The 16,950-nt window shown below is 36.0% G+C and overlaps 1 protein-coding gene across 1 annotated transcript in view; it reads right to left on the bottom strand.

Moving 5' to 3' along the window:
• Nucleotides 1–4,416: 4,416 nt before the first annotated feature.
• Nucleotides 4,417–16,950, bottom strand: part of GLCCI1 (glucocorticoid induced 1) — a gene marked incomplete at its 5' end in the record, with an annotated part of 56,484 nt that continues 43,950 nt past the window's right edge. Inside the window, 3 exons of the mRNA XM_085310573.1 lie at nucleotides 4,417–7,469; nucleotides 8,526–8,646; nucleotides 14,695–14,905. Of these exons, the coding sequence (XP_085166699.1) occupies nucleotides 7,124–7,469; nucleotides 8,526–8,646; nucleotides 14,695–14,905 (678 nt within the window). The remainder of the gene's footprint in view (nucleotides 7,470–8,525; nucleotides 8,647–14,694; nucleotides 14,906–16,950) is intronic.

The raw sequence follows: 16,950 nt of genomic DNA, 5'->3' as shown, positions 1-16,950 counted from the left end.
AATACAACAGTCTATTGCAGAGACTGTTCTGTAACTTAGAGAAAGAAAAATCCCTCAGGGGCATATGTACAAGTCTGCCTTCCAGAYCGGGTACAGACTGGGTCTAAGCTACCTTTGCATTCCTGTGGCAGAGGAGCTGAAATACCTACTCCAGCCATCTTTTCAAGAGTTTACTTATTCCCCTCCAGAACAGAGTCAAAACAGAAAGTCCTCCCTAGAGGGGAAGCAGGTCTCCCAGGTACTAACCTGTCAGGGTGGCAAACCTTGCTCCTTGGCATTTTCCACTAGAATAGACAACACTCACATTTACCACTGTACCCAATTTCATTTCAAGAACAAGAGCCCCTTGAATGAGGCAGCAGTTCATAACACACRTGCACACACACACAATATGCATCCATCCCAAATGAAAACATGTGATGAAAGTCTCTATTATGGTACTCTCTCTCCACATTCTCAGAGATCAAMATAAGGCTGCACCTACCTGACCCTTCCTATTTTTTCAGTGACTAATCCAGAGTAGTTGAGGTTGGAAGGGACCTCTAGAGATCACCTAGTCCAACTCCTTTGTTCAAGCAGGATTAACCTGGAGCACATCTCACAGGATCACGTCCAGGCAGGTCTTGAATATCTCCAGAGAAGGAGACTCCACAATGTTTTTGGACAACCTGTTCTAGTGCTCTGTCACTCTCAGAGTAAAGAGTGCAAGAGATATTGGAATACTAAATGYTTTTCAAGGTTTTGGCAGGAGGAACAATGAATTAGAATACAAAGGAATCACTAAAACAGAGTCAGGCATTTGTTCCTCTGTTTTAAGTTTAGTATCTTAAGGCAACACCTTAACTTTTTTTTTCTTTTTCACACATTCCTCCTTTGTGATGCAACATGCCCAAAGATATCACCAATCTTATGGAAAGGAAAGCTGTTTGCCCTGAGAATCCTGTGCATCATAAAGATAGGCAGGAGTAGAAATTCTTATCTAAATAGAAGTTAGAATGGAGTAATTGTACCACTTAGACATTTAGCATGAAACTTTAATAGGGAATCCAATTTCTTCCAACTCTCTCCTTACTGGAGAAGAGTCTCCTTCCACAAGGAACTCACAGAATTGCCATAGATCTCATCTCCTAATTCAGTAACCAAAGTGAGACACTTGGAATTAGCTAGCACAACCACTATTCCGAGCAGTCTAGATTTAGATACGTATTTACTTACAGCTTATTTGAAGAGCAAGAAGTAAAAATAAGGTTATAAGAAACAGGTTATCATGGGCATTACTAAACATATKTTGCTTTGAGCAAACCCTACTTCCCAAAGAACAGCTGTACAAATCAAATCACTGCAAAGTAAAGTTTAACCGCACATTTCACTATGCAGATACACCTCAAAAAACACAAAACTCATTATTCTACAGGCATAACTACAATTGTTCTTCATTAACAAGCTCTTCCTCTAATTCTGGAAGAAAAGTTTACTCAACTTCCCATCTCCCAGGTCTTCAGCTCCCCTGCAACTGGGCTTCTGGGCTATAGCTCAAGGTAGCCAATTCTGAAATCAGAATTTGTTAAAACACCTAAGATAAAACTTCAAAATTCTTCTTTAAAAGGGGCCATCTCTCTTTCCTGCTTGATCTGATTGTTATCCCCTCTTGTTGCCAATTCAATTGGCAATGTTATTTGCATATTCACTCACCTCCAATAAGGTCTTTACTGAGGACATGCCCTACTTCTTGATCAGCATTTTTATACTAGCCCTGCTTGAGTGATACATTACTTCTGTGATTGACTGCACTCCAAAAAGGCATCATCTACTCTTGTTTCTTGCCATCTCTCCAAATTTATAGAGTTACTGAAGAAGTGACAAAAATGCAAATAACTAAAAAGCTACTCAACCACCTCTACTTTAGTGGATGTTTCACTCCAGTGTGACGCAAATCAAACATTTTCAGAAACCAAAGTTATCTTCAAAGAACTACTCCAGATAGCTAAAAAAAATAAAAGTGTTAATTCCCTAGTTAAAAATATTACAGCATGCTACTTCTTACTGATGCAAATACGTTTCAAGTAGTTAAAAAATACCTCTGTAAAGTCAGCTGAAATCTAAAAAGCCTAATACAATCCTAAGTTAGCAATGCCTATAAGATCATTCTAATTATCTTCCCTACCTACACAATGTGGAAATCTACACAATAAAGGCATTTCAACTTCCATAAATTGATTCTTCCTAAATCCTTTGTAAAATGATCTCATTTTAAGAATACCAGTGCTTTAAAATCCACCTTTGCAAATTGGCCCCAGTACCACACTAGCTTTATTACTGAAGAAAGTCCAAATTATAAGTCTAAAAATAAAATAGATCCAAAACAAAGCAGTATGAATTTAGCTGGCATCACTTTTCTAGCTATTTCAGTTTAGTATTCCATGTCTGTTACACTTAAGTAGCTCATTACAAAATACTTCCTTTGTAATTATTTACTAACTGGAATTAAATCACTCTTCAACTGTTAAGTTAAACACATTGAGCTCCTACAAAATTTTGGTATATACTTTTTCCAGTACCTCACTCATTCCTACAGTTCTTCCCTGAATCTTCTCCAACATTTTACAATCTCTGTTGAACTAGATAGTTTTCCAAGACTGGTTACACTAATGCCAAATAGACGCAAGATATACATGTTTTAACTGCACGACAATGTTTGATCAAATGACTTTCTTCAGCCAAGCACCACACTATGAACAGTTGTACACGTATAGCCCATTAATGAATGTACTTTCTCAGTTTTCACTCACTTCTTCCTTGGATTTAGGCCCTGGAAACACAYTGCAGGAACTATAGTATTTTCTCCCAATTGTGTGGCTTCAAATTTCAGCTTGCATGGCTCCATCTTGCAAAGGAAGCCAGGTTGTTTTACAACAGCAATTGATTTATACTTCCACTAATCTTTTGCCATCTTCAGGTTGCCTGAATTTTACTTTTGGTAACAGATTACAGTATGAATCTGTCACGATAGAGTAACGCCAAGAGCTGGTCTACAAAACCTCAGTGGTCTTCACTTGCAACTGCGGTCTTGTCAGCCAATGTCTCTAATCCATTCAATTCTTTATGTTTATTTTGTATTATCTCAGGCTTAAGTTTAAATACTATGAGATATCAAGCCTTTATCCCTGGGCCAATATCTGGCCCTTGAGCTATTCTGTCAGGAAACCATAAATCATTCCCCTGACAGCACCCTGCTTTCTAAAACTAGCAGGTCACTATCTCTTCACCACCAGCCAAGGGCTCCCCTTACACTGGCCACTGAGGTCTCTGAGTCCACTTCCACAGCCATAAATAGCTGAAAAATGCAACAGTCAACTCAAACAAAATTCTTAGGTCACAAAGCAGAGACATAYGGCACTTATTTCACTACAGCTCCACTCCCAGTACTTTTAAGATTGCTCATCTTGATGGCTTTGAGGAAGAACTGAAGCAGAAGCTGCATGTCACAGCAACCAGAAACTCCTGTAGCAAGTGCCTAGCTTCCTAGCAATGGTGCAAACTTGAGCTGTGGTGCAAGTCATATGACATCTTCTCAGGATGAGCTACAGGCTCCCAGCAAGGTAATTCTTGGGAAGAGAATACCCTTCCACACAAGCACTGCTGCAGCCAAACACATTTTGAGGACAACACAGTCACAAAACTTTTCCCAGTAAGTCATGTTAGCTTATGATGAAATGACCGAAACCAAGATGTTTCTGACTTAAGTACACCAAGCACTTTCATAGCAGGGTAGGATAGTATAGGATACTTTACCTTTGCAGCCCCAGACTTACGGTATTTAAGTTTCAGCTAATGTTTTCAACACAGTCACAGGGGAAACTATAATCTTTGGGGTACAGAAAACCTATTTTCCATTTAGTGATAAGTTTTAAACTCTTTTTACTGGTTAAGAGCACTTATTGCAATAGGGCTCTTCAGTAAACACTGACTTTGGAGGATTTACATGTATTTAAACTATTCTTTCTTCCTCTCTCTTCCTCACCTATCTGGAAAAAAAATTTTTGCGAGTCAAATGACAATCATTTGACTCACAACAACACGAAACCAAGACTGTCAGTAGATCTATACCACATCCTTTAGTTTCACACAGTGAAACATCTAATGGCTTTCAATTCTGAGCAGATAATGCTGAAACTGGGCATACCACAAAGCACAGCAGTGGATATGCATTTTTAAATAATGTCTAACTGATTTCTTTTTTTCCTATTTTCTGAAGAGAAAAAACTCATTATGTGTAGAAACAATATTACACTATTTTTAGCATGTTTAGCAATTTTTGCATCCTAGAACATGGTGTTATGCAAGAATCAATAGATGTAAGGTTAGGAGACATAGCATACTAATCATAAAGATACATGGTTAACATTATTCTAGATGTAAATTTGGACAATATTAAACTTTAATCTCATTCTATGGTGTTTCATACACAGTTTCCAAAACAAATATATGAACCATTGCTTTTGTGTGCCCCACCACCACTTTTTTTTCTTTTTCTTTTTTTTTTTTTTTTTACTAATAACTTTTATTTAAATAAAACACAGGAACTTCTATACTGAAAAAATACAAAACAAAAGCCACACTCTCCTTGTGTAAAGCAATATTGTGTGATAACTTGAATACTGTTCAGCACAGTGGCTAGAAATAACAGTACAACTATRTACAAAACTTTAAACAATATTTGACAATTTTCTACAGCTGGATGTAGAATACAATTGAGATAGACAACTGCTGGGAAATTTACATGGCAAAGCATTAGCTTTAACACATTTGGTTCAAAACCTTCAAACCTGCTAAGAACAAATGTGCAATATAATTAATATTTAGTTTCTCATGGAAAAATAAAAAGAACATGYCATGGCATTGCAAATATTGTACAGAGTTCATCACTGATCTAAAAACCACTCATCATATTCCCCTGGTAAGCTAAGACCAGTAACTGAGACTGCACTTTCTTATCTGGACATAACCAGAGCATAAAAAGGTCATCATACTGCAATGTTAATCTAGAAGGTAAAATATCAAAAGGAAATGATACTTACATCACACGTACTTTCTCCCCTTTATCTTCAGTCTATAAAATATATAGTGTTTTCACCTAGGCCTGAGATTAGTAGGGTTAAAGATGGCTGTTGTGTTTCAAGAAGTTTTTCATATGAAAATGGTTAGAGACAGACCTCTCTCTCCTTACACATCTTCTGCAAGGGGAGTCAAAAAAAAAAACAGTAACTTTTACAGGCTGCAAATTCCACCTTGTAAGACAGTATCAATGAAATCTTCGTAATAAAAAGGAAACTAYGCTTCGTCACCTCCAAAGAAAACACATATTTAGTGAACAGTTATTGGTGGCTTACTCTCACCCCCCCCCAACTTAATCTTCAAAAGAAAAAAAATAATGGAGTGAGTTTAAATTCTCAGTAGCTGCAGGCTACTAATCTCCTCAATTCCTGGAAAAGGTGAACCTTATTCTCTTAGGAGCAGACAGCATAAATGTAGTTCCACCGAGCTGAAAGCAATGGAGCAAGAACATCAAGTTTATTTTGCCTCTGGGGTCCTCTTTGTATCACAGGAAATTATCTCTGAAAGCAATGCTCTTGTTGTTCCAGTACAATAGAAGAGCACTACTAAACAGTTCTTGCCATGTACTATTTTGAGAAAGTGTCCAGTCTGCAAAACCAGGATTATTTTACCAGTTTTTTTTTATTCACATTTAAGGAGGGGGAAAAAAAACACTTTTACACACACAACTTAAGTAACTGAAAGTTATGGGAGAAACTTTGATTAAGTAACATGAACTTAAAACTATTGTTTTCCCCACCCCTCTTTAAAACACCCACTTGCTACTTTTGGACTTAAATCCAAAACACAATTGCTCACTACATAAATAAAATGCTGCTCATCTAACACTGCTTAACAAAATCTGAAAACCTATTTCCAACCAGCAAATGAATGAACATTTCCAAAAGAGAAACTAAACATTAATTTGACTTTTAGTCGGTAACAGTAGCATTTCACATCCTTAACTGCCAACAAAAACATGAGAGGAAATCCCCATCGCCCCCTGTGAAACCTGAAAGAATTTGTGTAGTTGAACAAAAACATTCTTGTCTTTCAAAATCCTTTCACGCACAACATGGAATGTTTCTCATGTACAGCCTAGTACTGAACACTATTTGCAACAGTTTAACAGTCATTAACTGAGCAACACCTGAAACCTTTAAATGCCACATTTTACATATATTGAAATGACAGTAAATGCAACAGTTGTTTTACTTGTAAGCACATGACAAAGTGATATACATCACAGATTTGCTGGTTCTCCTCATGTTCACCCATGTCCAGGGTCACCATAGACCTGGATCTGAATGCACTTATTCCAAGAAAGTGGAATGTAAAGAGGAAATATTAATGCATAAAATAAGGAAAGGCAAAAGAGTGATGTTCCCTCTTTAGCTTTGTAGCTGTAAAATATTTTATATTCCAATATGATATACATTCCAAGTTACCTGAGTTTACACTTCGAGAGAAGTACCTGAAGCTAGGCCATAGGGTGGGCACTGTGCAACTGTTGTGGCCATTTTTTTTTTCTTTCTTTCTTTTTTTTTTTTTTTTTCTCTTTTTTGCATTGTGTGTATTACAGAAGTTAGAAACAAACACCTGGATCAATTGTAAACATAATCCTGAAGTACAGTATTTTCCATAGGACACAACACAGCAAGACATTTTCTATTCAGACAGGCAACTTTTATATATATATATATAGAGAGAGAGAGAGAGAGCTTATTTATACTGTAGAATCAGAAACAGAACACAGGACACAGTACTAATCTGGTCAAACATACTATGAAATGCATAGTCTCCACTTAAAATGCTTAATGATATATGGATTCTGCAAGCATGACTGCTTTTTCACAAAAGAAAAATGCTGAATATGAATTCTGTCCCTGCCAAGAACAGTGTAGAGATATTTTTTAGAATGCTGATAAGTATTCTGTTTTGTTCTGAAAGGTTGCCACCTCATGCAGATGTATCTGAACTATGATCTCCTCAATCCTCCTTTCAGGGCAGAGGCCTGCTCCACCTTGGTCTAGATTAACACATAGCTCTGAGGAGAGGAATGCTCTTCAGTCTGAATTTCTTGCAAAAGCGACTGCTGCTGTTGGGATGGTTGTACCGAGACCTCTGTAGAGTCCATTGTGCTGGTGTCATCTGACAGAGATGAGAAAGAGACCCGAGTTGAAAGCTGCTCAACAGTCAGAGTGCTCAAAGCTGTGCTTTGACCAGAGTTTGGAGAGTTCTTCAGTGTCAGGTCTGAAGCAGGAAGTAGGGGGCCCAGAAGTTTTACAGGACAGAAAGCTGATCCGGTTGGGATGAAATTAACCTTGTTTTTGTCAGGACATGAAAAGAGAGGGGCTGAGACAGGCTGACGAGACCTATAAGAAGAAAAAAATATTATGTATCTGACCACTCAAAAATGTTTTATGTGCAATGAACTTTGTGGTTCTAYAAGTTGCTAAAATGTGAATGACAAGGAATGGGATTAATTGGACGGAGGGGCAAACATCTTCCATATTGGTAGTCAGCTAACTGATCCACAGCATTAAAAATAGTACTGTCACAAAAATGACTTGATAATTACTGGATAAACATGCAACTTTCAGCAAAAAAAAAAAAAATCTGCAGTACATATGCACACAAAAAAATGCCACGGTAATTTGGAATGACACAAATTTTTCTTTAATGAAAATACTGCAGCAACAACACAGGCATATTAAATCCCTTTGAGAAATTCAGTGAAATAGACTTCTCATTTCCTATATTCTGTAATTTGTCTGGAGGCTTCCTCCACAACCCAACTTTGCTCCTTCAACATCCAGCAGGCAATGAATGCTATTAGAGCAAGAAATGTGCCCTCCTCAATCCTTTCATCCACAGGGGCTATGCATGCAACCTCGACAGCACGTGCTCAAATATTGCTGGTTCCAGGGAAAAAGACACGACGTCCAAGAGTTTAATTTCTGATCTCTTGCTCAACAGCAAAACTACTGAGCAAAGCCTATGCCATACTACCATCCACAATCACTTTAACATAGGTTTAATTTCATTTTACATATTTTTGTATGTATCAAAACATAACCTGTGCTTGAAACTGATAAAGTATGACAAGGAGAATTTTTGTTTTAAGCCATGAACATTTACACAAGTTAACAAAAAGGTTTATAAATGCTTAGGAAATTAAATGTACCTTATCTTTTCTGCTTGGATTTTTGTTGCCTTTTATAAATGCACAAAAAGAGTTCAATCATAAAAGACTCCATTTCCTCTTCAAACCAACGTGAACACTTCAACTTCTCTTCTGTACAAACTAAGAATAGTTTGCTCCTGAAAAACTCATCAGCTGGAATAGTTTATTCATCTGCAGTTGAATAGGCTCAGTAAAAAGGTTTACTGCTTTGCAGATACCAGCTGATATAAAAGGCATTACTTACGACATTTCCTCAAAGACCTTCACTCGCTCACATCCCTCTGGGGGCTCTCGTTTGAACATGTAGCTGTTGTTTGGTTTGGGAGATGAGGCATACTTGGGCAACGGTGAGCTACTCCCACTGTCTGAAAATTTAAAGCAGTTATATTACTAGAGATTGAGAGTGCTTTTTAATTAAATTTGATTTCCAAACAAGATGCCTTTTTCACAATTTAGCCACTATGCTGGTTTGCTTCTACCACAACGCTTCCTTTAYTGTAGGCTATTTCTAACACCCTTGTATAGCACATTTCTTCAGAATACAAGCTTCAGTGCAGCAGTAATCTATCATATAACAACACATAACAGGAGGTTATTTTTATCCAGAACACTGCAATTGGAATAAAGCAGAGYTATAATCCTGGAAACAAGCAAGTTCTTTATTATGTATTTCAAAAAAAAAATCATAAATCAACAGGAATATGCATAATACATGCAGAAGAATTATGAGTGGTAATGATAACATGCCTTCTCACTGTATAAACACAGATACTGAAAATGTGCATATACAGCATATTGCTTATTTTAAAACATAATTCTTCACAGTAATATGGACCTCATTAGCCTCATAAACAGCTAAGAAGTTGAAAAAAAAAAGTATGTTTGTAATACAGGTACTAATACCCCATCATTACAATGTCCTACCTTATTTGCTTCACAATTTAGCTGTTTTAGTATTCAAAATAAAAAACAACTTCCACTATTCGATTCTCTCATCATTACTAACTATATAGTATATAGCTATTAAAGATATTTTTGACAAGCTCTAACTGTCTRGGTGTATTTTATAGATGACTACTAGGCATACATGGAATCAAAGGCATTACGATCTMTGAGAAAAAACAATAGGCAGATTTCTTTGTACTTTCTGGCAAATTAGTAAGAGATAAACTCAACTTTGGCAGTGTCAAAAGCACAAAATTTTGAAAACTTAAGACACTGAAAGCTTTCACTTTAAACAAAAAATGAAACATCTTTCTTCTCATCTTGGCCACATGCAACTCAATGCTTTGAGAAAATAAAGTATGAAATAATTACTCACAGAAATTTAGCATTTATGGCCTTTACCTTTGCAAAAAGAAGTGCCTAAGGAATATTAATATTAATTATCAATTTTTATTTATTAATAATATTAATGACCCCCATTCTCTCTGCTCAGGCTTACAATTAAGTAAAATTAAACATCAAGTTTAAAGAGGATGTAAACAAATGCATCTAATTTGGCGAGAAATAACTGTTGTTGCTTTACTGCTTCTGAATCTTTATGCCAATTTTGAGTATCTTACCATTTTTAATTCAAATACCCTTCTTTACTCTGTTGCGGTTTGTGTGYGCCTTTTCAGTAACAGTGGAAAACCAACCAGCTGATGTTCCAAGTAAGAAGCTTCAAGTGTTATGATCTAGATTTGCACAAGCAGTCCAAAATTCCTTTAAAAGCTTGCTAACAGTAACTACATAATCACTTGTATAACCATGACTCAAATACTGAGGCTGATCGTTAGAGGTTTTGATACATTAGTATTTCCACTTAGATGACACCATCAACTCAAATGTCACACTTCCCTTTGAAGATTTACTATGACAGATATGAAAAAAATACTTCAGGAATGTATTGATTCTTCTTCTCTTTCTTGATGTATAGTGAACCCAGAACTTTTATGTACAGAATTTTAGGTGTTAACTGCACAAAGACAGAAGAAGCTTAGAGACAGTATTAGGTATTTATCGCGCTAAGAGCATGACGGTCCTTCTGGAATCTTTCCACTACTGGCTCACATAGCTCATTCCAAATATAAAAATCATTAACAGAGTCCAGACAGTTTGTTTCCCCCTTTCTAATATTTAAAATTGAAGATCCAGGATTCTATTTAAAACCTCTGARATACAAAATGTGCTACTGCTCATTCTACCACATTAATGGAAAACCGTGCAAGTACATCCAAGGAAAGAATCAAAGCAAATTCRAAGTTAAGTCAGTTTTTGGACGATTTAGAGTCTTGTCTAGCCAGGTCAGTGTTCAATCAAGTTCTTGGTTTACTTGGATCTGTCTGGCTGAAAATTTCTGTAATAGGACTGTAGTTAAACAAATTTTAAAAAATTATGCAATGTAATTTGATCAGATCTGTTTCTCCCTTTCTCTCCCCCTGCTTTTTAAAGCTTACTTAAGTTGTTAACTTTTCATTTTGACCAAACACACACTACACTGCTATTTGAAAAATACTTATGGTTATTCAGAGGCTCGCATGTATAAGCTTAGTATTACTTATCCATTTAGAGCACTGGGGCTAGAATGGAAGCATACTGGAAAAACATGTCACTATTTAAACTGGTAAGAAGCGCTTATTTACAGTGTAAGCAGGTCTCCAGTTGTGCGAGTATCCTGTAAGCTGTTAACTGCCAAACTTCAATATTAAGAATCCTTAATAACACTGCAAACATTCATTCTCAAGCATGGCTATTAACACATTCATTTACTTTCTCAGAGGCTGAAACGCGTGGTCTTTCATATTAAAGGACCCTATTTATCTTCCACTCTTCCACCAGCAGGGTATGCCCTGTTGGCATATTTCAACACACTAATCTAATTTCAAAGATGACCATGATTTAAGATTTACAGATGTAATCCTTAAAATAAATTTTGTTACCCTAATCACACGGAAGAAATTCATGGAATCTTACTGTACTATACAATTTCTAAACATATTTATTTAAAATTGATATATTGTTTAGAAAGTGTTTCAGATTGCAATTAAACACTGAACAACACTATTTTAGCCAACAGATKTAATATCACAAATTTTAACTTGCATATATTATAACAACACAAAGAGACTAAAGGATAATATGTAAAACAATTTGAGTGACATAACTYAAAGGAGAAAAGAAACTTTGTCAATGAAACTTGAGATTTGTTTTGATGGATTCAGAAAGATTTTACAGTTCAAAATGCTTTCGTCTCTGAAGACTCTGAAGACTTCATATACAATTTTCATTTGAAAAACTAGGAATCAAATACCAGAAAGTTAAAAAGTATCTTTGATCCAAGAGATACCACCTCCATCAACAGGTTGCTTGTACACCCTGCTAGCAACAGCAGGAATGCACAATACTAAACAAAAGTACTTAAGTCAAAATCCCTGAAAAACAAGTTATGCTGTTTTCGTATGAAAAAATGAACTTAATCTGCTTATACCTGGGGATCTACTTGAACTTTGCATCTGTCACAGTTCTAAGTATGCTAGGTAGGCAACGCTCAAAATTATTGCTTAATGGATCAGAATGATGTAAAATGGATCTAGTGAAACTGGTGGCTTTAATGCAGCAAGGCAGTCACTTACCTTGCAACGGGCTGTACTTGAAAACAAAAGCGTAATACCCACTGCCATTAAAGTACCTTGTCTCCTGCCCTTCCCTCTCTGTTCCAGTCAATACTGTTTAGAATCACTACTCAGATATTACTCAGATATACTCAGAGCAGTATTACGATCCTTTTCTGAAACTTAGCTTTCACTTTCTTCTAAAAAAAATTCAATAGATTTAGCAGCTTCTTGCAGAAATGTAAAGCAAACAGCTGATATAGTCCAAAGAGCAGCTGTGAGGGCCTCAGGCCAAAACACAGCTTTGCACAAGAAATAAAAGATGCTTTAGAAATGTAAAGCAGTGCTGTGTCTGTGCAGAGTGCTGGCTCCTCTCACTGCTCCTGTGTCTCAATCAAACTACTAACCTCCATTTCCTATTCAGAAACACACTCAGGAGCATTTATAAAGCTGATAATTGTATTTCTTTTAAACAGTAAATTTACGTAAGTTATTCCAGTGAAGAGGAAAATACAATTCAAATGTGAGAAAAATCAGTAAGATATTTTCTTGTTTTTAAAATGTCTACATTTGGTTATCTGCAAAAATATATTTTTCAAAACTTAATAGGCCTTACAGCAAACTCCTCACAACAGTTACATTCTAGCATCACAGAACTGTCAATAAGAACATGTGAAAAAATGAGTTTTGTTTTATAAAGCAATGAACATCAATAGATCTTACTAAATTGTCTCGCTCAAAGTGCTCTACACTCTTTTAATTTCTATCTATATCCCTCATTTATCTATAATTCAACTACTCTGACAGAGGGATAAAACATTTTTATTCAGAACCACCAGCTTATGTGATCATAGTGATCTAGGAGTAAAAGGTGCCTTTCTGGATACAGATCCACATTTACAGCCTCTGAGCTGATTACTTCAGTTGTTAGAAATTTGCTACATGTTTTTCTAGCTTTTACCTTGTCCTTAAAGAACAAGGTTGTGATGATCAAKCTTTTATTTTTCATAAACACAATATTAAATATCTTAAGAAATACTTAAACTAATTTAAAARTATGATTGTTAACTTTACAAAGCTGGTTAGTTATCACTACCATCTCTACTGCTACTAGTAAGCAGATTTTTGATATAGTGATAGCATTTAAGCCAGYTTTAAGACCAAAATCACAAACAAACATCTATTCCTTGTAAACTTCAGCAACAAATTTTACTCCAAGTAGTGGTTTAAAAAGCCAAGACAGAAGATATGATCCTTGAAAAGCAATAAAAAGATTAGAGGCAATATTCCAATCTGTCTTCACTCGCTACTGCCAATAAAATACTGCTGAAAATTCCAGGTATTGTGGCACTGAAATTAAGCACCAACTGCAAAAAGACCTACTAAATTTCTTTGCACTTCCTTACTTTTTAACATATATTTGTTATTAAAAGAGACATGAACAAATTTACCAGTCAATTAAGAATATCCCCATGTGCTAGCACTTAAGTGGATGTCTACAGTGATTCAGTCTTGCAACAGGACACAATTCACATGCACTCTGTTAGTTAAAAAAAAGAAAGAAAAAAAAAAGTAGGAGGGGAAAAACTAGAATTCCTGTTATTTTGGAAGCATGGTTATTTATCATGTGAGGCTAAGTGTTATACTTTTAAAATGGTTAATTTAATTCTCCCTTTCCCCCAAAGTTTTAGGATTCGGGTGATTTTTTTTATTATTATTATCTGCTTACTTCCAAATCTAAAATGGGAAGGCAATACTTCTCAGAAACAAAGAAAAGTTATTTCTTTCCCTGTTCCCCAACCTTATTCCCTTCAGATTACATGGAATTAAGATTACTTTAAGAATATAGGATTAAGGAAAAAAAAATCACAGAAAAATGTTCGTATCTTAATCCTGTCCTCAAAAAAAAAAAAAACTGTTTAGTTTGTGCTTAGCTTATTAGTAACTCCATGCTAAATCTAAAACATAGAAGTTCTTTTCCTCTGTGAAATTTACTACTCTTAGCTYGCAATTTTCTCCCAAATCCTGCATTCCTCCAAACTAACATTCACATCTCTAGTTAATACAAAGATTTAAATCTAGTCAACCAGAAGCCCAAGAACAAATTAACTAATAAGAAGAGTTGTCCAAAAATCAGTCTTTTTATAGTTGTGGTTATATTTTTGTTCTGCATGTCTTACCCGCGAATTAACTCTTTTAAATACTGAAACTCCAATTTACCTTCTGAAAAGCTAAACTACTTTTTGTGAAATTAGAAARAAATGCAGGATATCGATATATAAACATAAATTATTCAAAAATTTTGGTTTGTTATGCAACATAGCACAAACAGTTATTTCTCCATCAGATTGTTCAAACTCATATCAGAGTTCCTCACCAAATAGCTTATAGTGTAGTGCGAAAGGTAATGAGCAGAGTACTTTCAAATCAGTTCAGTCATTTACTAATTCACCATTTTGCTCAGCAGGTAACTCACCCATGATGAATACATATTCTACCACAAACCTTCTGCAAACCTTTTTTTAAACATGAACGTGTTACTGTCTGAATTCTTCACATCAGAATCTTCACAAATAGTTAGGACTGTTTGCTGTGCTCCTCTGACGTATTTATGGAAGATGTTTGTGAAGTTTCACAAACAAGAGGGAAAAAGATATGTAAACAAACAAAACCAATTTTGAGATAAATCTTCAATCCCTCCACAACAATCAAATCAAAACAGAAACAAAAACTGATGTAATGAGTAAAATGAAGGTTGTTGTAAAAGCAGGACATCACATGCCTCCCATACATAATGGTGGACCATTCTACTCTCACCTTTATCACGGTCATAGAGCAAATCTTCTGTTGAACAAGGACTCCCATCCTGAGATTCAGGAGGGCAAAAGGGAGAGACACATGGTGAATGACTGCTGCAGCTGCTACTGCGCTCTTGGACAGATGGAGTCTGAGTGTCAATGCTTCGTGTACTACTACTACGATAATGAGCAGGTAACGGGGCCCTTCGACCATCAGGGATATCCAACGGCTGCAAGAGAAACAAGTAATTCAGATTACGGAGAAAAGATCTAATTCCTAAGCAATGTCAGTCTGTAGCACTCAAAACTGAAGAAGCAAGGCAAGGATTTAAGAACAGCAAACAAACCATTTTTGAAAAAAAACAGCTTTTATACAATAAAAAAAAATACAATGTACCATAGAAACAATATATATTAATTCCACTGAATTTTGGGACAATGTGCAGACAGTCCAAGCCAACTGTAAATACAAATATATTATCTTACACAAAGTTAATAACAGAATGTACTTCAACATTTATGTGCACTTGCTAGCATTATGCTGATACTTCATTACTTTGATACTGATAATCTCTAATTATACTTAGTAGTACAATTTTCAGTAAAGGTCACTGTTGTTATAAAGGAAGAACAAGTACCCTGAAAGAGTTCACATTTGGATAAAAGGAAAAGCATAAAATGTCAACCACAATAGCATATTATTGCCATAATAATGAACTGAATTAAAACTAAAGTGTCCAAGTTTTCCTAGTAAATCATAAAGGTCTGGCACAACACTACCTCCCATCCTTCTCTTTAGGTGACCTCTGACAACACAGGAACTAAGTAGGAGATGCACAGCCTTATACAAGGTTCACAAGCTCTGACTTGAATCAAAGCCACTAGGCACTGCCTGCTTTTATATCAGTCTACTTGGCAGTGGCCAGAGTGATCTTGCATGCATTTCACAATATACTGCATAGACATGTTCACAGTAGTAGATTGGCACGCTCTACTTACTTGTCCTTTCCCAGTGGAAAACCAGTTTTATGATAAAGACAGTGCTGTTTTAAACATAAAAAAACCATATGACAATTACAGTTTTGTTTAAATGGGGTAAAAACGTCTGCAAGATGTAAATACCAATTTTATCCTCACTTCAATAAGTATAAAATTGGATAGTAGGATAAGTAGGATTGTATAAAAGCCCCATAGAACTGATCAAGTGTTCTACTACAGAACTTTTTTCTTCTTGCTTCACATGCACACTTTTATTTCCTTGTTTTCCTCCTGCCCATGCACTCCAGAATTGTAAGAGCCTGTCAAGAGCCTAAAATTAAACCCAATACTCCTTTATGAGCAATAAGGACATGAAATATATCGGCCAAAAGTTGCATTCCCCCATTTTCAGCGTTTGTCTATCTAGAATACTACCAGATGTTATACAAAGAAGTAGATACAGTAGATCTGGAAGGTCCTCTCCTTCTTATGAGCCTTCCAGTTAATATTATTTCACATCTCAACTAATAGCGAGGAAACACACTAACAAGAGAACCTTATGGTTGCTGTATCAAATGCTTGATAGTTTGGAAACAGCTGTGTGGTCTGTTCCAGCAGTTCAGTTCCCATTACATATGCGTTACAACACGACTACACGTTGCTATTCCCATCGCCCCCAACAGGCCATGACTCATGCAATGCACAACATTGACCTGAAGCATTATATCATTTGTTACACAGACAGGAGAGAAGTGGAAAACGAGACTGAGACTGCAGAAAGAAAACAGATGGTCTCCTAACTAAGATAACCAAAAAAACCTGCCATGCAGAACTGCGTTTTTAGCCCTATCTCTGCCACAAAGATTCTATGAGATGCCAAGAAGTTATCTGAATCAATCTTTTTCTTCTGTGGTATCTTTTCTGGATGGCCAATCTATGTAGGACTGATTTGCAAAAGCCCTTAACATTCACAGATGCAGAAGGAGAGTACAGGAGCTGCATTTAAAACTCCTAARATGGCATGCATATCCTGAGTTACCTGAACAATCACATTATAGAAGCCTGATGGGTTTGTGTTTCTCCATCAAGTGCAAATAGTATCATTGTTGTTCTCACACAGCTGTGATAAAAGGAGAACAACATTTCAGAGGCACTCATATTATACAGAAGCAAAAACCCATGAAGAAATTCCGATTTCTGACTTCAAAGCAAGGTTAAATACTGAGCAGTAAGATGCACATCTAATAAGGAGAAAACAAAAATACTGTTCATTTAAGTGCATACACTATATTCTATG

The sequence above is a fragment of the Rhea americana genome, unplaced genomic scaffold (genome assembly GCF_003343005.1).
Source record: "Rhea americana isolate MKP2758 unplaced genomic scaffold, rheAme1 scaffold_32, whole genome shotgun sequence".
Classification (NCBI taxonomy): Eukaryota; Metazoa; Chordata; class Aves; order Rheiformes; family Rheidae; genus Rhea; species Rhea americana.
Note: the sequence above shows the minus strand (reverse complement) of the source record. Positions and strands in the feature narration are given on the sequence as shown.